General features: G+C 37.0%; 1 protein-coding gene across 3 annotated transcripts in view; it reads right to left on the reverse strand.

Moving 5' to 3' along the window:
• The window catches only part of ARFGEF1 (ARF guanine nucleotide exchange factor 1), a 91,702-nt gene that overhangs the window by 41,170 nt on the left and 28,398 nt on the right, over nt 1–22,134 (reverse strand). Inside the window, exons 2-9 of one of the 3 annotated variants that reach the window (XM_068672024.1) lie at nt 20,460–20,490; nt 16,242–16,398; nt 14,996–15,142; nt 6,216–6,395; nt 3,989–4,265; nt 3,347–3,460; nt 2,508–2,686; nt 1,281–1,414 (exon numbers count right to left, since the gene is read on the reverse strand). In XM_068672024.1, coding sequence (XP_068528125.1) covers nt 1,281–1,414; nt 2,508–2,686; nt 3,347–3,460; nt 3,989–4,265; nt 6,216–6,395; nt 14,996–15,142; nt 16,242–16,398; nt 20,460–20,490 — 1,219 coding nt within the window. Of the gene's footprint in view, nt 1–1,280; nt 1,415–2,507; nt 2,687–3,346; nt 3,461–3,947; nt 3,967–3,988; nt 4,266–6,215; nt 6,396–14,995; nt 15,143–16,241; nt 16,399–20,459; nt 20,491–22,134 lie in introns of those variants that run through there. The other 2 variants (XM_068672025.1, XM_068672026.1) reach the window with 2 other exon arrangements.

The raw sequence follows: 22,134 nt of genomic DNA on the forward strand, positions 1-22,134 counted from the left end.
CTGATTCAGATGAGATGCTCCAAGCACCTTATTAGCTATTGCTGCCCTTCCCGGGTGAGCTAATCCATTAAAGCCTTTTATAAATGGACATTCTTAGTGTCAGAGAACTGACTAAACCCACAGGATTTTCATGGCACTTCCTGGAAGACAAATTCTCAAATAATGGTGAGGAAAAACCTCATGTTTCAATCTTCGCTCCTGAACATCCTGACTTTCCACAGTGCATCAGTAGATAACAGTTTGAAAAAGGTTCTAGACTAACCCTTCAAACCCCTTTCTACTATATTATAATTTTCAGTTTATTAAACCTACCACACTGATATTGGTGATTAAACTAAGCTGTCTTAAAGTTACCTAATTTAGAAGTTAGACCCTGGAACAGTAAACGTGACTTTATTTTAAAGGATTTTGGGCCTTTCATCACTGCTCATTTTATAGTTTTAGTATCTTCGGAACAAAAAAGGAATCTTCTTGAAACTTATTAGTGAGTTTTTCTAACATGCAGAACAAAAGAGGCATATGGATTCCATGAGAGATCAGAAAAGCAAAGTTCATTGCCACCAGACATGGTAATACTGGCACCCAACCATAGAGGACAATATCTTATTTTTGTTGTTTAGCAGCAAACAATTCTCTAAGCCAAACTGAAAACAGGATATCTTCGGTCAAAAGGCAAGATTTTCAAACCAGGTAAATACAGACTTCATTTGCAAAACATTTGTGTTTTGGTTAAGGCAGCTGCCAAGTGTCCAACCTGAGCTAGAGAACAGAACAAGAGAACAGAACACATCGTAACACCAACTTGCCATAACCAATTCTAGTTCAACGCAAAGAGAATTTATTAAGACGAAGTACAGATGGGTATATTGACTGGATACCTAACATGTAAGAGAAAAAAACTTGTGGGGTGTAATTGACTATGGTTATAAACATATGTATTACCTAAAAGCAGAGTAACAATAGCTGAGACCTAAACCAACTTAATACCTTCTTTACAGACCCTGCTGAAAATCATCACACAGAGGAACTAGGAAGAACATGATGTACTTACAGGCAGTGAAGGCATTATTAAGAAACTTCTAGAGAACAGATGGGTAATAGCAGATGCTTTCATTTCACATGCAAAAAATGTATTAGAACACAGAAAGTACCTTTTTGAAGTTTCTTTAACCATACTATTATTCTTTCAATAACTGTGGAGCCTCAAAACGTTAAAAATAATTTATTTTTATTTTCAAATTTAAAAAAGATTTATTATGAGAATTCTTAATTCTACTCACTTTGGATCTGGCGGTCCATCTGACAGGGGCTTCATGGAGAGTTTACACAGTGACCTGAATACAAGGAAGGCATCCTTTTGTAAAATGTGGGAAAACTTAGCACCAGGTGTAGGTCCTGAAGAATTTCCAGATTCCTAAAGAAGTTAACATATTTCAGTATTCCATTTTGCATTAGCAGGGTGTGTAGGGAAATCCCCACCTCCTAGCAACAAGAAGTTAAGATATTATACAAATATAACCAGTTCACTATAGATTTAGGGTCTCAAGACTAAATTAAAAGAAAAAAGAATTCTGCAGTCCAGTTAAAATGAATAAAATCCCTAATAAAATTTGCTATCTTGATAAAATCCAGAATTACATTAAGCTGTAACATCATGAAGCTATACGGGTCAAGTTTAAATAAGACAACTTGCAAGGGAACTGCCTTCAGTCATTTTCAGTAGATAACTAGTTTAAGAAAAATGACTGACATTCCAATAGAATGCAAGCAGTTACATATCTGTGTCAACATACATCTGGCAATACTTCTATTGTATGATGCATTGCTCTAAGTTTGTGCCATTTGGTATTGTTTTCCTTACATCAGCAAAATGTTTAGTGTTAATCTTCCACTTATATGGCATGTGTGACTGTTGCTTTTCAAGCTTGCAATCTATTATCCCCAAACATAATTATTCAGTACTTTGATAACAGAGACCCTCCGTCAGTTGATACTATGCATATGCTGTTATCTGATACCACAATAGTAGTGTGTTCTCATATTTCTCTTCTTAATGGTAGAAGACAAAGCTTTTTATCCAGAATCACAGCAGTACAGCATGCTATGGGCTTTCAATTTATATTTATCATGTGAAAAAAGCATGTGAAAATTATCCAAGTATGTCTATAACAGGTTACACTCTTTACTAAATGTGTATTTGAATGCTAGTTTTATTGCTTCTTAGAAGCATTTTGAAAAACCTAACAGTTCCTTAATCTTGAAACACTTCTAATACCGCAGCTAAAAATATGGTAGTCACGATAAAAAAAGTAATCACATACAAATATTTATTTACAAAAAATAAATGTATATACTGCACTGAAATAACATTATGTTTAGAACACCACAATACTTGAACTCATCTGAGTAACTTATTTTACCGACTTACATCAAACATTCTCTGCACAAGTGTTGGGCAATACTTCAAATATCCTACTCCTTTTCAGTATTTCCTAATTTATACCTGCCTGTACCTGAGTATCATTGGAAGAGACAGATAATCTGTCATCTGGTAAAGATGGTGTATAAGCAACAGAAATTGGAGTCCCTGGAATTCCATTTGCCTGAATGTTTTCACTGTCACTGCCGTCCTCTAATGTTACAATCGTGCCATCACCACTCGCACTTTCAGCAGTCCCTTCTATATCTAGTAGAAAAGAAAAAAAATTATAACAAAGGTTAAGTAAGAATGCAAAGTAAAAAGAGCTTAAATCAAATGTTCAAATATAAAAACTACCAGGAGCAAAAGTATCATAAGGAGGAGCTGAAGGCAGAATTTATATGGCTTTATATAACTAAAAAATAATAATGAAATTTATGATAATAATAATGAAATATATAATAATATATAATTAATATATAATAATAATGAAAATTATGATTAAAAACAACTTAGAACTTTACATTGCCAGGTTCACTATTCTAACAAGTTTCCTACAAGTATCAGGAAAGAAAAAGTCACAGATTATATATACAATTCTCAACAAACTCAAAATTTAATGCTTCTCTGCTACTACAGAGACGGGCCCATTTTTGAAGAGATTATGCAGGAATAAAACATAAAAATAAAACAAACTAGATTTTTTTTTTTAACATAACATTCATCTTCAGTATAGGAAGTGTAAATTAATGCATGAAATCTTGCCCATTTAACTGCTAAATAACACACAACTAAGGTCAGACAACTGAAACTATTTTCTTTAGCATATAAATATTATATAAACAATGATGTATTTTAGTTAAATATTCATGTTAAAATAATCTTTAATGTCAAGATTCATACTGCAGTCATATATTAATGTAATACCTCCAGCTACTATGTTCACCATTTCCTGCACAATACTTTCCACAATTTCTTGTGCCTTCTCTTCACACTCATTGCTTTCACCATCATATGTTCCTCCATCAGCTTTAGAAAGATCTTAAAAAAAAAAAAAAAAAGGAGAGAAATTAATAAATTAAGCACATACTTTGCTTGCATTTAATACTTAAAATTCAATTACAAATCTACTAATAGAAGAGTATACATTAAAAAAACCAACATAGTTTCTGGATGTTTTGAAAGCAGTATTTGTAGAGCACAAACATTCCAATGTTTAACTTGTAAATGGTAAATAATACGCAGGCCTATGCCAACAGAAGACAAATACATCCATTTTGTATTTTCACATACATTAAACACCAAAAGCTGCTGGCTTTGAGATGTTATTTTCAGAACTTTTGTAACACCACACAGGTGCAAAGAGGCATCTGCTGCAAGAGTACAAGAGCCCAAGAATAAAGGATACCAGTGATAAAGCTTAACAGTGATAACAAGGACTATACTCAATTATTAAAAAATATCTATATGCCTGACTCCAGGCTTGGGAGGTGAAAAAAGACAGTCCTCAGCCTTTCTTTTTACAGACCTTTTCCCTCCCTCCATGAAACAGAAATACACACTGATTACTTTCTGCTGCTGTGGCTTGGTCGGCTTCTGTCTGTTCATTTTCAGCACTAGAAATATCAGATCCATTTTCTGCCTCTAAATCTTCCTGAAGGTTCTTGTCCACATCATTTGTGTTGTGGTCAAGCTCTCTCTCATGTTCTTTAGACAGCTGATCAGTCTGTGTTGGAATATGTCTCAACTGAGGTGACTCAGGCTCATGATGGCTTACTGGAGACTGCTGTAGATGGTGTTGCTGCTGTCTGTGTCTTTCCTTTTCCATCTGTTTGGCTTCCTGAAGCTAGAAATACATTGCAATGACACAAACATTTTATCATCAAAACAAAACAATGAGCTATATACACACTGTATGTTATTTAATAAACATGGAATCTCTATAGGCTCTGCTTAAACATTGCCTTCATAAACCTGTAATAGTTTAAGCACATATATCGTTTGTGTTATTATGAAAAAATATATCACAGACTAAGTCTTTGCAAGAGGGCTGCTTCCCAACTTTACACATTACACTTACTGTATCTTCACTATGTATAATGGATGACAAAAGTACATCCAGTATACGAGGAAGCCTGTTGAACAAGGAAGTTCAACCAGGAGGCGTGACAATATATAAGGCCTGTATGGCATAACATAAAGGACAAATTCTTATTTTTATTTTTTAAAGCTCTCAGTAAGAGAAACACATAGGAAAACTTAAGATTCATTTTCTCCTATCCTGCAAACCTGTGGTGTTAATGGAAAAAAAATTAGCAAGCTGACTGAACATACAGGAAAAAATAAACTAAAAAACAGGAGATAAAAGTGAGAAGAAAGGGCTGCACTTCCACAGGACTTCAGAGGACAGATCCTTAGAAAGAAACTGTCATGTCAAAACAAAAACAAAAAACAAAAACAAAACAACAACAACAACAAAACAAAACATAAAAACCAAAAGACAAAGGTTATTTTGACTTTAATGATTTCTCGCATTGGAATCCCTGAAAATAGAAGAGAATCTGTAATTTGTCTAACAGACTAAGACAACAGTTACTGAAGTCAAACCAACACTGGGTGTCCTTTGAGGTGATGCTCTAACCACTGGCTTTCTATCCCTGCAGAGACCAGCGTTTACAATGTTATTTTGGCTAGTGTGATCTCAGCCCTTTACTCTTCCGCTTAAAGCTTTCTATGATGCATTTTTTGGGGTGCCCTGAGTAGATACTACCTTTCAAGTTACAGCTTAAGTAATTCCTTCCACCCTTGTTAGCTATCATATTAAAAAAGTTGCCCAGAACAAGCAAAAGAGCTTATCAGCTTGCATAAAGACTAGACTTAGAGTCCAGCAAAAACAAAGACTGCCAGTGTAGGATAATAATAATCCTTTTCTTTAATGAGTAGGTTAAAAAGACAGCAACTACATTGATTTCCCAAAGCACGCGTGTAACTGGATGGCTTTTGCCATTACTTATTATAAATGTATCATAAATCTCTGAGTGTGATGGCATTGTGTTCCAATAAGCAGTTGCTTCTGAGAGGGAGTCAAGTACAAGCTTCGATCCACTACATAATCTTAAAGAAAACTTACGAGTTTGTAATAGTACAGCAGAATTACTTCTACAACTAGATGAGAATTCAAGCAGCTTTCCTATCTGAGCATCCACTTTTGTTCTTGTAATTTAATAGGAATAAGGACAATCGCTTTGCCTTATTGATCTTTATTATGAGCAGCAGAAGCCCCACGACATTTGCTGGTGGTGTTCCTGCTGACCACTCACTACAACAATTTCAGTGGCAGAAATATATGAGAGTGATAAGTGATTACATGATTGTGAAGGGTTCTGTGTGTTTTTTTTTTTTTTTTGTTATATCTGTTTTAATTATGAATTACTTCTTCAGTGTTTATCATCACAACATTTGAGTATTTCACTAACACTAAATTATTCTATATTCAGTGTTAAGCAGGTAGCGTGGCACTTCTTGACAGCCTGAGAATAGAAACTGAAGTCAATCACATCTATTAAATACAGAGGCCCACTTTCAGAATTTTAAATCCTATACAACACCCCTTCCCCCCAGCACATTTCACACCTATTTTCAGAGAGCAAAATGCAGAAAGAATAATATAAGATGCCGGATTCTTTTTTGAAGTTACATAACTTAGGAAAGACCAGAAGCTTTAATAACAACGACAAATTTCTCAAGCTGGTTTGCTTTTAAGAACTATTTTCTGTACAAAAATACTGATACTCACTGCTTGGTTTTCCATACGTGCAAATATGACATTCAGCATTTGCGTTAGAGTGGCCTTGGCTGTGGTTTGATTTATGAGATTTTTGCTTGCTAGGTAGATATTGTAACATGTTCTTACAGCTTGCAGCACTGTTCCTTCGTGGATTTCTATGTGTTGGGATGTTACTGCAGTGAGCAATGCCTAAATAAACAAACACACACATTTTCTAGTCAAAGAAATAGTCTGCAAAGCCTAAGTAAACAAACACATGTATTTCCAGTCAAAACTTTTCTGTCAATGAAATAGTCTGCTAATGAATAAACATCAGTTTTGGATTACTTTTAAAATATAAATAAGTACATATCTTTAGCTGTAATTTAATCAAGTTTTTCAAGGATTTTTTTTTGCCATATCAAAACATCATACATACCAGTTATGTTAACATATGCTAAGCAGAGTGTTTTAATCAGTGTATATAGGAAATGTGTTTCACAGCATGTAACTGCAGTACGTAACCAGTGGAGTTATCAGGTGGCTAAAAAAAGACACCCTAGAATTTTCTAAACACAGAACATCAATGACAAACTACCCGTGAAAACACAGAAGGCCATCCAAATTGTCCATCAGTTGTTTTACAAATAAATACACATCTGAAGAACAGAGATTACGTATATGCATAGGTAGCTACAAGTGCAACAATCACACTTTCTAAACATTCTTTCTGGATATATGTTAGAATATTTTACTGCTTTCTCCACAGAAATTCACTTCTTTCTTTCCACTTGAGCTAGTACCTGCTTCTTTTACTTCACAAAAAATATGCATATGTTTTGTATCCTAAAAGATCAAGTAAATAAAGAATTAAAGAACACATGTGAGGTAGAGTCAGGCTGGACTGAAGAGCAGAAACAAAGACAGGTAAAGCTGAGGCCTAGGTGCAAAGACACTCACAAGAGTGTGTGGGAAAGCAGAAGGAAAGGGGAGATTTGTTTGCAACAGCACAATCATGTACACTGATCACTGTACTCCAGAAGAAGGTGCCAGAAAACAGGGAAGAGCTTAATGCACTGAAGACTTTGACAGAGTTAACAATTACGTGGGATGTTTAGGGAAGGTAACACTGGGAGCACCAGAAAGCTCGTACATTACAAAAGGTATTTTAACTTTAATCAAAGTTAACCTTTAATCAAAGTTAAGCACAAAAGTTCTTTGAAGTGCCGTGTAATTTATTCATCAAACCATACCTAATTTCACTCACAGGATCATCAGCATCCCTGTCCACACACGGTACCAACAAGTGGAGAAAGAGCACCCATCTCTGACTCAAACACTTCAAAAATCAGAAGCCCATCTCACCAAGCTGCCACTTCTGCTCCTGGATAGCCAGTTTGCTGAATGTCCCTTCTTACTCCACCTGTGGTGCCATAGTTTTCTCATCAGTGGAGAAGCACGTATGCTTGACTGTGCTTGCTGGAGAAAATGCACTTATCTGCATGACCATTAAGCAGCATCTCATGCTACAACCTACAAACTAGTAGTACCTAAATGCCACTAGAAAGCTTTTCTTTAAATTAATAAAGAAATAAAAACAGAAAAACAACACGCAACCAACTAACATAAAGGTATCACATGGGCAGACGAACTGTAGACAACAGTTTCATTAAATGACCTGAAGTCTCTCATTATTGATACTATTTTTCCTCCCAAAATCCAGTTTATGTCACTGACGGACCTTCTAAAAACCAGGAAGTGGTAAACTGAAATTCACAGCACCATCCTGAATTCTGACCCTCTCTGTGCAACAACTCAGTATCTCCACGGAACATTTAACGCCCTGCTTCTGCTACCAGAAAGCATAATTTAGGGATGAGGACATATAAAATCTGTAACAAAATCCAGTGCCACCAAAATAAAATCTTCTGCCAAAACCTATTCATATATTTAAAATATTCACCACCTGTCCCATCCCCTCTGTCCCCATATGAACATATTCTATACTGCCCTAGCACCTCTACTTCTATGTATTGTATTTTCCCTATCTTTTGTTAAGTACCTGGTACTGCTCCACTTCTCCCTTCTAGTTTTTGGTGGCTTCACGAAGCTTGGATATTGAGAAACTGAGTTAAAACATGCCAAATCCCATTCTTTATACTTGTATGCCTCTTCTGTTCATGTAACATACCTACATGCTCTGTATTACAGGTATTTTAGCACTCTGCTTTTAAAGTTGTGTGTGTCCCCGAATGAGAAGTCCTGAGAGGTCAATGCAGACAGCTCCTTCAAACGTTAATTAATAATTCTGTCAGAGGAGTAACCTTGAAGAACTTTGTCTATGCTAGTTTAAAAAAAAGTAAAATCAGCAACTCTTGAGAGGACAACCTAAACAAGTGGAGCCCAGGCACAAACAGACAGTTCTACATTTTTTTCCCCCCCTCTTTTCTGAAGCACTACTGCGATCACAAAGCCACAAGCCACAAACAGCTCGTAGTTGTCATCCTTGTTAAACTCAGGTGATGAACGATTTGCTATCTGGAAGTCCAGTTTTAACTTGCACTGCAGTTCACTGAAGCCTTAGTTTTTTCATCTTTTTGTAACAGGAGATAATGCTTACTAGTAGAAAAAGTTGACAAGGCTACAGATGGATTATGTACCGTTTTAGTTAGCTCAACAGCCTGAATTTTAAAAGTTTCTTCAGTATGCGTGTTACGACTACTAGAGCTTGGTTCTTTTCATGCCACATGGTAAGGAGGTGTAGAAGCAAGGCACGTAGAGGCACCTTCCTCCTGACGGTCTAACATATTACCACAAATTCCCTGAGTAACTCCATCCTCTATGCCAACTGAGAAATCAGTCTTACCAGCAGGCAATCTCCTTGCAGATGCCTATTAGTGAGCTTAACATGCCTACAAATGGTCCTGACAGCCGCTCCTCTGGCTTTCTTTCCTTCTCAGGCACTTGAGAAAATGAACCCTAATTACTACCATCCATAATTGTAAACTGACAGGCATTTTTAACTTTGATCTTTCATTAAGGGTTCAGCTTGATGTCCTGCCCTACATAACGTTTCCTCATTCTGTGTCACAGATAAGCACACCCCTACCACAACTGACGTGACAACTAACCCTGAGAAACCACAGGCTACCATCTGGAGCAGCGGTACTGCTCCTCTGAAACCCATCAGCTCATCTGTTAAAATACCAATCCTTCCCTTTCTCACTGTATCAGTTCTCATCAGATTACTCTCTCACCTTTCTCCGTGGCCAACAGCTCCTAGATCCAATACATGGAGCGAGACAGAGGAGCCCGATGAGTACAAGACAATCACTGTAGCAACAGCCCCCAGTTCAGAGGGATTATATAAAAACTCAAATTGCTACGTGTTGATGGAGGTCCTTGAGAAGTGCAACAACAAAAGGTCTGCTTTTCTCCCAGCCATGCCCTTACTGCTTACTTTGCAACAGGCATGAAGCCACCTGTGCCATTTTAATGACAATACGTTAATACAATTAAAAAATAATAAACTAAAACAAAACACCAATCGCCCTACCTTTTCTGGCAGGGTTTTTTTGTTTTACTGTGTTTTAAATTGGGTTTAACTGGTTTACGATATTAAATGCATGTCAGAACAAGGGATGAGGTAGGGCAAGGGCAACAGCTGGGATCAAAACCTGAACAGAAAAACGCCTCTCTGCAGGGAAAGACAACAGCAAGCTCCTGGGTTGGCTCTGCTGACTGCGGAGCTGAAGCATTTGGTTGCTCTTTTCTAGCAAGGTAAAGATTTGCAACCAATTCCCATTCTGGACACACTTCGCTTTACCTGCTTTCATTTAAGTACCTTCAGTGTACACTACAGAGAGATGATTAAAAAAATGCATGCTTTAGTGCATTTCTCCCTTTTGCTCTTCTGTAGGCACAGAAGAAATCATTGTACAGACTGTTAGCACTACCTTATTATTCTTCAGGTCCTTCCATAAAAAAAACTTTCTTTGTCACAAAGCCTGCAAAAATACCAACAGCAATCAAGCTCTCATTGTCCTGAGGCTACCGGCTATCATCCTGACTGTGAGATCGTTTCCTTCTGCTTTCCTTCCAATTGTTCGTACCTATTGTTCTGTGCTTGATAGAGATCCTATTGTTTCCTGGCTCTACCTAGCTCACAGCAACAAAGCTTGTTTATTTTTATGAACAACCATCAGGTGGGTTTGGGAAAGGAGAAAAATCTTCAGGATATCTGAGTTACAAATTACCTTATTTTTGTGACATCCACGTTGCTTTTCCCTTCAGCCTGGAGCACATTTGCAGATTTAGTGAATTTAATATTATGTAGAACGAGTATATTAAAACTCTAAGTACTGTAATTTGTGATGCAGAACTAACTTAGTTTAAAAGGTAAACAAAATTAATATTCTCTGTTAAAAAAAACATCCAGCAGCTATCTGCACCTGTAAACTTTTCATGCCTTTCACACTGAATACTCTGCAAGAACAGAATGGTTACGGTAAAAGAAACAACCAGGAGAAGTGATTTAAGAACACACAAGAGGCAGGTACACCTACATACATACTGCTAGACAGCTTAGTTTTCAACTGAGCTCATTCTTTTCGTCCTCTCAGCTAACTGTGTTATCTTTGGAAGATTTATGACACTGTATAGCAGTCATCTGATCAGCACAGACCTTCTTGGGGTAAGATACCATAATTCAGTTGTCTGGGGACTCTCAATAACTGGAGACAGAACATAAAACACAACGGCCCTAATGCTTTGCTGTAGTGGATTGGCCACTGGAACCACATCATTCAGTTTTCTTTGAGAAAGGCTATAGGGTTATTTTAAACTATACAAATACATATTTAAAAACAGCATTATCTTTTATTTATTTATTTATTTATTTAAAATATCCAATGCTCTACTTGAAGTCTGAACATCAATTTATAAAGAAATAATGTGTTACTAGGAACTGACTTTTAGAGAAAAAAGGGGGACACAAGTACTTAAACCACAGAGCAGCAAATACATTGAACAACCTTCAAGGATAAATCGTTTTTCAACATGAATGACACCAAAAATCACACAGAACGCAGTGTTTGTCCAAACCACATTTTCTTTGTGAGGAAATAAGATGATGTCCTGCTTTACCATTCCCAAATTATTCAGTCATATATGTTACACATTCACCATGGCCCTAGAGACCTGTTTTACCTAACCTAGTTTACCAACTTTGAAGTCTTAGGGACACTGTAAAGATGTGAAAAATAGTAAAACGCATTGTTTACTTCCAGAATGCTTTCACAGTCAAGACAGTGATTTAAAATTGGAGTTGCATCCTAGATTCTACACCAGATTCCAGTAATAATGGATTCTTAGTTAACACATCGTATTTAATTAAAACTAATTTTTTCCCATGTAAGATTAATCTTAAAAAAATCCATTCACAAGCATGCAACCAGCTACCAGTCTGGAAACACATGAAGGATTAGGACTGTGGAGACTGCAAAAGAACAAAAGAACTATGTGCCAGTAGGAGTTGTGTGGAAGAGGATATAAATAATGTAAAGTATATACTTTATAAAGCATATATAGATCATAAAGTTCTGTTTGGTTTTTGCCACCGGAAGACCGGGTGTTCAAAATGAGCTAGAACCAATGGATATGTGTTTTGCAAAACAGAAGTGCAACCAAGTGTAATCCTCTAAAAAAAGTGAAACTACAAACCAGCAGGACAGCATTTGCAGGTTAGGTAACCAGTCCTAGCCTTGAACTTCAGATGGATGCCTAAAAATACAAAGAATCCAAAACAAACCCTCCTACATCATTATTTTGATTCTCAAATCCTTCCATAATCCACAGCTTCTCTTAAACTCAGCAGGAAAAATTAAACTTTCTATGACCCTTTTATAGGAAATAATAACCATACAACTCCAGGATACTGCAGATGAATGAGTTATTTTGTTAGCATTTCACACTACGGGAACACAACAGGATATTGAGCTGAGAAGTTTTTTTTAGGGTCTTCTGGAATCTGCTTTCACACAAATTTCAGTAAAATTCATTCAAAGCTATAACCATTCTCCTTATTCCTCTGAATCAGTCAGCGCTTACAGATTTCCCATTCTATAAACCAACCATTCTTTATTTTTCGTTAGTTTTAAAAGGCTGTTTGTTTGGTCAATGTTTGATTTAACTTTTCTTCCTCTACTGATACTGGTCAATAGAGAGCATGAGTGCCTGGGCTGACCTTACAGTTTACAGCACATGGAGGACTCAATAGGCAGTCACTCAAGTGACATTTAATTTCTCAAATTTCAGATATCGAGCAGACAAATATTTTTTCTTTGCCAAATATGATTGAGTTAAACTGGGAGAGTATCTAGATAATAATACTTGCTATACAGCACGCCAAGCAAAGAGAACACTTACGAGCAAAGTTGATCTCATCTTCTTCCCCACCCCTATTGTTTTTGTGCAACTTATTTTTTGTCATACACAGTAGTTATTCAGGAACAGTAAGGCCAGACAGAAACACAATATCAACTGAAACCTCTGCAGGTGTCAGGAGGAAGTTCAGGGACACAAAGCACAAATACCATAGCAGCCCCAGCAAAACAAGCCTGAAGGCAGAAATGTTTGAAGCCACCTCTCTTCCTAGAACCTAATTTTAACAAACACCTTCCAATGGCAGCACTAGCCTAATTTCTTGCTTTCCTTCTGCTCCTGGCAATCCTCACCATTACAGCTGAAAAAGCATTTACGTGGCTTGACATCAAAATTACATCAGATCAAGCTGAACTACAGGAGGAAGGAGGGGAAAAAGGCCAATTTCCCAGTGTGGCTCATCGTGGAGCCTGCAGATGAAGAACGAGGGGATTAGAGATGAGAATAGATGAGTAGAAACAGGCAGATAAGGTAAGCTGCCCACCCACCGTCAGACACACCTACACTGAGACAAGCTACACTCCTCAGCAGGATTGTTTCCTTGCAGGTCAGCAGAAAGGTTATTTCAGAATGCCTAAGCTGCTCTGGTTGCTGGGAACATGCTTAAGATGACTCTGCCACTAGAAAGCCACCCAGAAACTAGCAAATAGCTCCAGGTGTGAACTCTTACCCAGCCTTGGATCACAGGCCTGGGGTGGATGGCAGCACACTCCGTAAGGGCTGTCTACTCAGCATGCAGAACCAGGATAATCCTCCAGGGAGGAAGGTGCTGGGGCGATCAGTGTCCTGATTTTACAGTAGTGCTGGTGATGTAGCTGCCACACAGAAGCACTGCTCATGTTACGAATAATATTTTGGGAGTGCCAGTGCAGAAAGTGGGACACCCAGGTCTGCCACCTTCTATCTCCCTGAACTGGAGAAGCTGGGTCTACAGACAGCCTGGACCCAAAGAGTTATGAAGCCTAATACAATATGACTGACTATTAAGTTTCATTGTTGCCCATGGAGGAAGTCAAAAGCTCCAGTCTTCACTAAGATAATTTATTTTGATGCTTTTTATAGTGTACAGTCACTGGACAAACCTGGAGCCAAAGCAAGACTCTTCAGCTTGCCAGGAATTCCAACATACTAATTAGCGAAGTCTAAACAGTCAAAAAAAGAAAGCACTAAGTTAATTTATATGCTTAATGCATTTTCCAATTGTTGAAGAGTTGACTTTTCTCAACTGTTTTCTTGAACAGAAAGAATTCCAGCTCGCAGACATCTCCTTTCAGGCAGGAAGTTAATTTTGTTAGCATATTGGCCCAGGTAACGGGCTAAGGGCTGAAAGGACCAGAACAGGAAAGCATCTGGAGAGAAGGCAAAAGGGAGATAAAACGGTTTCAGCCTTTGAAAATAAAAATCAACAGAAACTTCCCCCTGCAAGATGAAAAATGTCTTAAAATGCTTGGGCAAAATGGAACAACAAACTTAAACAACTAGGAGCAGAAACACTTTTAACAACCACCTGCTGGAGAAGCAGGGTGTCAAGAAAAAGGAAGATTGGAGCAATGAAAAGGAACAGGAGGAAAAAGTACAATCTTTGTAGTAAAACAAGTAAATACAATCAGCCAGATTGTCAACACCTCAGGACACCTATACACAAGAATATGAGCTAATAAACACTCCATTCCTTTTAACTGCTTTTTACTATATTTTTCACTACTGCTCACATCATAACCATTCCAAGACTACTGTTACGGGTATAAAGTACGGTATTTCCCTTAGCTAAACTCCATTATTCAGTATAATTTCCCATAGTAAGTTTCCATAATTAATCAGTGCAATCAGGAAACAGCTAGAGTCCCCCCGAAAAACTTATTTGTACAAATTCCACATGTAGTGTTTACGTAAGCTATGGAAAGAAACCTTAAATCTCTTTCAAGCACACGTCTATGACACAGCAGCACAAAGCTACCATGGTAACAACTGTCTGCCAGGTCTAATTGCATTTCATAAAATAATTTCAAAATGGATTTAAAAATCTGTTTCTTAATTACCATCTTCCCCACTGGGAGTACAGGATTATTTGATAGTAATTCTTTACAATTAGAGAGCTCCACTGATTTGCTGTGAATGAAACTTCATCCAGTGGTCTATGCACAAGACTTCGTGTCACAGCCATGAATTCACTCAACATGCAATAGCAGAAAGTAGGGAAAGGAGCATAATACAGGGAGTTTCCATCTCAAGCAAACAGAACCAAGGAAGCATTTAAAAACTATCATTATATTTACAAATTAAACATCTCTGCTTTTGAATTCTGAGGTCATGAATCTCTTCCTGTTGTTACCACTATAAATACTGGAAGTAGTGGTTAATTGTATTACCTTTATTATTTGTAGTTGAACCCCCTCGTCTGTTTGAGGACCTTGAAAACAGCCACATATTGTCTCAATAATCCTATCAATTAATTTTTTGCCTGGAGCTGTACTGTCTGGAGCATTCCCTGTCAGGTGCCCATATGCTATAAGTTTCTGAAAGAAAGAAAAACATAAATTAAAGCTTAAAAAAGTCAGCTTTTCATTAGAATAAATAAATGTATTTGATAGCTCTAATTTGCACCTTGGAACCAAAACTACCCCAACGCTCAGTAAACATAAAGGATGTTTTTTTAAAAGAAGGTCCCCAGATTTATTCAATTTTCACTGAGCATCTGCAATACAAAGTTTGTCAACAAGCTTAACATTAAAGCTTTTGGTTCAATAATTAATAATGTTTTAAAACAAACAGGATTTGAAAAGAACAGCACCACATCACACACATCAGTTGTCACCAGCACACGTGTTTTTAATAACAGATAAACTGGCTACAAATGTTTTCTATTTAAGCCACTAGCTAGCCTTCTCTTTTTAAATGTTCTCTTTCTCTCTTTAGGTCTTCAATACTTCAAATATGAATATATTACAAAATTAACAATATTCTGTTCCAACAGGAACAGTATTAGGTTGACAGTATTTATAAATCCCCATGACCTCCCCATACTTTAAGGAACAGGGTAGCAAGGCAGCACAGTGAGACAGCACAGCAGGTGTGTATGGATAGGCCTGTGAATGTAAATAAATACATACAGAGAGTTCAAGTTTGCTGTTGTGAGGCCACTCAGGAGGAAACAGTGACTAAATTCTGTGCTGAAAACATTGTATGTGCCAATGAGCTTTGAGAAACTAGACGTCTCATATTTACAGTATTTTATTGCAATTATAAATAGAATAAAGGGAAACTGGTAACTATATACCCGCAATTAGTGAAGCTTCAGTCTTTCATTTAGGCTATTGACAGTATTTCAATTCATAGATATAGAAGTGAAAACAGGCAGTTGTTCACTAACATAATAAAATTGATCCAAAAATGCAACTAACCCGTGGCAATATGTATATACAAAAATAAACATAGATGTACACTACATTATAAATAGGACATAGTCACCTATTGTCAGATATATAGTTGATTTCACTGTGTGTGCAATAAGGTAAAATAACAAAGTCAACAACATTATTTGTTACATATAACTGTTACTTCCCCTTCAAATCAACAAGATTTTGTAGTTGACAGTTGAAACATCTTCATACAGACCTGTAAACAATCTAGAGATGTGCTGACAATCCTAGGGCACTTCGACTGGCATGCCAACTCAAATGGTAGGAAGTACTTGTCTGCTTCAATAAAACTTGTCTTTGATTTCACTGGTGGAAGAGTGCTTGAACCAGGCTTTGCTTCTCCATGAGGGGGGCTAAACAGAAAGATTTAATTAGGATGCTGTAAGTCACCGTACAAATAGTTCTCTCCACTGCAACATTTATGAATGAAATGAAATATCAAGAAAATCAGCATTAGGAAAGAATAACTGCTATGAAATTAACACAAAGGTAATATGCTCATATAAATATTCCTTACAGCTTTTATACTACGTCTATGTCTTTTATGGATGAGTGCAGTGACCTACTTGCACACTAAGTAGATATTCAGTGGTCCCTGCTGGTTTGAAGGCATAAAAAAAAAAAAAAGACTTATTTTCCCTGAAAACCAGAAAAGCCCCTCCTCAAATGGTGGGTAAAAAGTGGGGAAGGCATTCAATAGCACTTCCACAGTCAATGATAATTCCTGGAGAAGTCGAGGAAGAAGTTACACTGCTGGAACAGATCAAATGCCAGCTTGCCAAAATAACAAAACAAACAAAACCCAGAAAAACCCACAAAACTTTGCTCTATTTGTGCTCCAGATGACAGCACAGAATTTCAAAGTTCAGTGGTTATCATTGTATCTCACTTGGGTGAGGTATGCAAAAAAACTGTAAGTGTACAATATTTGAGATGATTATAAAATGTCGAAGTCTTATTGCCTAAAGCATCTTTAGAAGCAATGTGCTTATTAAAACTAAGCAAAAATGGACAATTAAGGGTAGGTAATTTTTCATTAATTCATGTGCATCAGTGTAGTCTGCCTTTGACTCGAAGCAAGATGTCTGGTTTTTATTTCATAAAATGGCTCATCACCTTTATAAAAGTATTCTTGATAATTTTGTGCACACATGCATATCTTTACACTACAGGTAAACTACAAAACTACACTGTCTTCCAGAGATTTGATAAATGGTATGAAGAAGAAAAAAGAACACAACCTCCTATTCTGTAGTGAGAGACTACAACATTCTTGCAGTAATTCAAATGTGTATTTACAGAACTAGTCGAAAATGAAGGTCCTTCACATTTGTTGCAAATTAAAGCAGACGCTTCAAGGAAATTCTTCATACCCAGATGGTAGAAAATAAATGTTTTTCACGTTGATGAAATAGAAGAATGAACTGCCAAGAGGTTATTATGAATCCAAAGAATGAATGCAATCCCATGGATCACGGAGAAAGCCTTAAACTAAACAACGTGATAAAATATCAGCACTTCAGCTTTTCAAGGAGCAAGCTGGATTGTCCTTGAGAAGATGTTTGGTAGCACGTTCATACAGCCCTCCTTCTGTAGACTGCTTTAAAAGGGCACCTAAATTCCAAGTCTTAATAGTGAATAATTAGCGTTAAGATTTTACTTTCCTAATAAATAATTTCTCTTTTGAAGGCTTAAGGATTTCTCTATATTTTTTGTTGCAGAAAAACAGGGGTTTGTTTTTCCATCATCAGCTACATTTATTGCCCAATATTGTTTTGTTGGAAACAGAGCTCTTTTGGACAAAACCCAGATCAGATAAATTGCAGAGGAAGAACATGATTCTTCTACATTCTTCAACCTCTCCGAAATTCCTATAGAAGCTTTTCTGTGAAGAATGGCAGGGAGGTGTATCTCACTCTTGTCTGATGACAAACCGTTCTTAATCTGTTGATTATGTCTACTAATATCATTGAAATTAGGTTAAAAGAACACTCCAGAAATACAACTGGAGTTTTTCAGAAATGAGGAACAGGCCATAATGTGACTCAGAAAATTAAGAACCTGTGCCACACAAAGCTACTGCGGAAGCCTGAACCTTCTCTTAACTGAAGGCCAGAAAAATTCCCCCAAATAAGAAATAAGTGCGGTGACATTACATTTGTCTCTGGAAAGATAACTCAGTAAGTTCATCACCTCACTTATAATGGAAAGGAGGGGGACAGCAGGGAGTGGGGAGAAGAGTAACCCAAAAGGTCTTTCCTTCTTAATGTCATTCAAGAAATCACTTCAGATCTATTTTTTCCCCCTCCATCAGACCGTGTAACCAGACACTGTTCCTAGCAAAACCTTCTTCCACCAAGGGATCTACCAAGCATCAGGAATATGAAATATGCTGATATTTACATATCAGTCATAGAAACAAGCTAACCTAGGTATCAAACAATAAATTTTTAAAAAGATTCTGGCAGCGTCTGCTGTGTAATGGTTACATAAATCAGCTCGTCCTTTTCCATTCCATTCCCCTCTGTCCCACTGCCAAACACCAGTCCTGTTTAAAAACAAAACAAAATAGGCAGTAGTCCATGCAAAATTCTGGGGAATTACAAATGATCTATTTTTCAGCATATACCAGGTTAGCAGTGAGAGCAGTTTCCTGTATCAGGGACAGGAAAAATCAACCAATTATTGCTAGAAATCCCTTGTTAGGATATTCAATTCTCAATTACAGAAATAAAAAACTGAAAATACTTTTACAAACTAAGAGGTTTCGCTATTTTAAGACTTAGAAAAAGAACGTTTTCTCCTGCCTCTAAAAAAATTGACTATACAGTTAGAATGGGGTAAATCCATTCACATCAATGCCTTCAGAGAAGTAAAAGGCTACTGTCAGATTAAACACAGTACCTTAGAAAAAAATCCAAAATCTATTTTAAAAATGTACATGGACACATAAGACATACACGTTATACCTCAAAATCACAACTTTGAATATTAATTGGACAGAATTTAAGCACTGGAAAGTTCGGAAATGGCTGAACCATGCTTATATACATCATGATAATTCAGCTCTGCCATTAGTTTTCATTTAATGACAGGACCAGATATTATTTTTCTTTATTTAACATTATGCATTTCTTTCTTATCAGTCTTCAAATTTTGTACTTTGACTTTATTTATACTACTTTAAATAAAGCTTTTTTTATAAAAACACATCATGACTGAGACTGCCTGTGGCGCTTTGGGCAATGTTATCTGAACACTACACAAATATTAAATTTGTTTTTACAGCCTTACTATGAGCTGATAGCATAGACTTTATTTTGCAAGTGGGAACTGAAGCACAATGACTCAATCAAATGCATCCATTAATTTTTATATGCCCAATTTGAAAAGCCGCGAGAATAAATTGTTTATGTATTTGATATTAAGTAGTCCTCGACATCTTCTGAAATAAAGTTCCCACTTGTCTTCTTTCCAGCTAGAAGTGCTTGAATTTCCCAAGCCAAAACTTGTAGCTCTCCGCTTGAATGCCCAAAGATAAAGCACAAATCACCAGCAGCCAGTTTTGACATTTGCAGTTTAAATGATTTGCCTAAAACAGGAATTCAGTTCCCGGGCAGAATGCAGGCCCCCAAACAGCATTCAACTGCTTAAGCTGTAAGACAACTTTCACCATCAGTCTCATCCACTGATCTGGTTCTTTCAATGAGTAGTAGGAACAGGCACCGCAGCACTGCCCTGACTCCCCCGATGATTAATAACGTACACTGAATGATGAAGAAGATCCTGTGGAATGTTTAATTTCAACATTAATAATGTTGAAAGTCTACCAATATTTAAAAATTTACTTGCTGATAGGGGAAGGGTGCTGAATGCCAGTTTTTGCTTTTGCCATCACTTCTGGACGAACTGACTGCAGGAACCTACACCTATTCCCTAACAAGATCTCTTCCAATTACACTAGTCTTCTCTACCTGTTCCCACTTTCTCACCTCAGCCGCCCTCCTCTTGCTCGCTCACAGTTCATGTCCTTTATTTGCATTCCAGGCCTTTGCCTTCCTCTAAACCCCTTTCAAATCACTTTAAACTCAGGCCCCTCCACTACTGCCTTCCCTTCTGCGCTTCCCACAAAGTCCTTTTCTAATCCTGACCCTTCCTCTACCCTCCCCAGCCAGCTGATTTCAGCCCATTCCCTCTAAGCCATCTCCTGCCTGTACTCCCAGGTCCTGTGCCTTGCATCCCAACAGCCAGTAACAAAAGCTGCACTTTTTAGCACATTTCCAGATATCACCAACCTTACAAATTATGTTGAGAATGCTTTTCAGAGTGAGCCATGTTCACAGTTCAGAATAAGCATGGTACACATTTCAAGAAGGTAAAGCGCGATCGCTCAATATGATGAACTATCACATACCTTTGCTTTTCTGTTTCAGCCTTTATTTCCTCTGTAAAATGAAACAAAGGCAGAGTTACAGAAATGGAATCATAACCACAAACACAAAATGAAATAACGTAAAGTGATTGGAAAGCAAAACTATTTAGGCAATCATCTGAAAACAGGATTAGTTTACAACAGTACATACAAGGTTACAAGCAGTTTTGTGCAAGCTTCTACTGTTCAATTGCACAGGTTGCAAACTATATAGAAACTACTTTACAAATCTATATTACAAACTTAACATTTAAGCTTGCATCCAGTCATGTCAGCTAAACACCATGTCCCCAGAATGTTTCTGCAAACATTATTTAGATTAATAGGCCTCCGTAATTCCCTCCCCACTTTTCACAGTTCAGGTATTTTAAAATGAGGAAAACTCAAATATTGAAACTATTCATCTATGAATGATATACCACTTGTTAAATCTGGATTTTTTATAGACAATAAAGAAACCATGAAACTGCTGATTCATAATTAAAGCCCTTCATGACTAATAATTGTCTTTGGTTTTAAACACCTGTAGACACCAAATAACTGGGGCTGGGAGAATGTCTGAAGCACCTCTATTTCATACTGTGTTATAATGAATTAAACAAGAAGACTAATAGCTTAATGCTACTGACAAGACTTTTTAAGTACCTTTCTACAATATGTTTTAAAAGTAGTTTAAAAATGCTGAAACTGACTTTAGGAAACATCTTCCATTTCAAGAGTACTCGTGTTTGCATTCTCTGTTTACTAAAACACATGAATCATATGAAGAAAGTCTACAAAGACTAGGATTTCCAATGCTGTAGGAACACATTCTTATAACAAAATCTACAGGATCAAGCATGTGTGTGTGTGTGTGTGTGTGTGTGTGTGTGTGTGTAATGTTGTAAAAATGATCTCAGGAAATCCATTCTAACATCAAATGCTTCTCAAACGTGCAAAACCACAATCAACTGAAACACTTCACACAGATTTTTGTTTATACCTTTTGAACTAGTGGCATGGATTGATTTTAACAACAAAAAAAAGTATTAAATATTTCAAACTAAGCTCCCATACAGTGAAAGCACACTATGTTTGTGTACAGCTTACCATTTTACACATCCATTCTGTTTCACTTGCTAAAGACAGGCTCCTAAGTTTGATTGTTCACCACACATCACTAGTATTGTGCCAACTATGCTTACCAACAGACTTGCTCAATGTAAAGAAAGTGAACATAACCCATGGACATGAACCCAAGATCTAAGCATTATTTTTGATATGACTGGTATTCTTGCTTAGCCCCAGCAACACCCAGCAGCTGGCAAGCCAGTGGTTTAGCTGAGAAATTCTAGTATGGATGTAGTTCAAATCCATGTTATCCAGGACTAGGAAAAAAATGCAAGTAATTCCATATTGCAGTTATCTAATATTCCTCAACAAGTAACAATCATAAATAGAAGAAAAAATCCACAGTCAAAGTTTCAGGAAAGTATGCCTTCCTACCAGTCTGTGAAGCTTCATCTGCATACACACTTGAAGATAAACTCCTGACCAACAGAAAGAAGCCCTCCTCTTCCCTTCCAGTGTCTTTGCATCTTTATTTTACCTTCTGCCTCAACATTCACACCCAGGAGTGATGCTCTGAGATGCTGTGAAGTCTGTCCAACGAACTGCA

The sequence above is a fragment of the Anas acuta genome, chromosome 2 (genome assembly GCF_963932015.1).
Source record: "Anas acuta chromosome 2, bAnaAcu1.1, whole genome shotgun sequence".
In the NCBI taxonomy this organism is placed as follows: domain Eukaryota; kingdom Metazoa; phylum Chordata; class Aves; order Anseriformes; family Anatidae; genus Anas; species Anas acuta.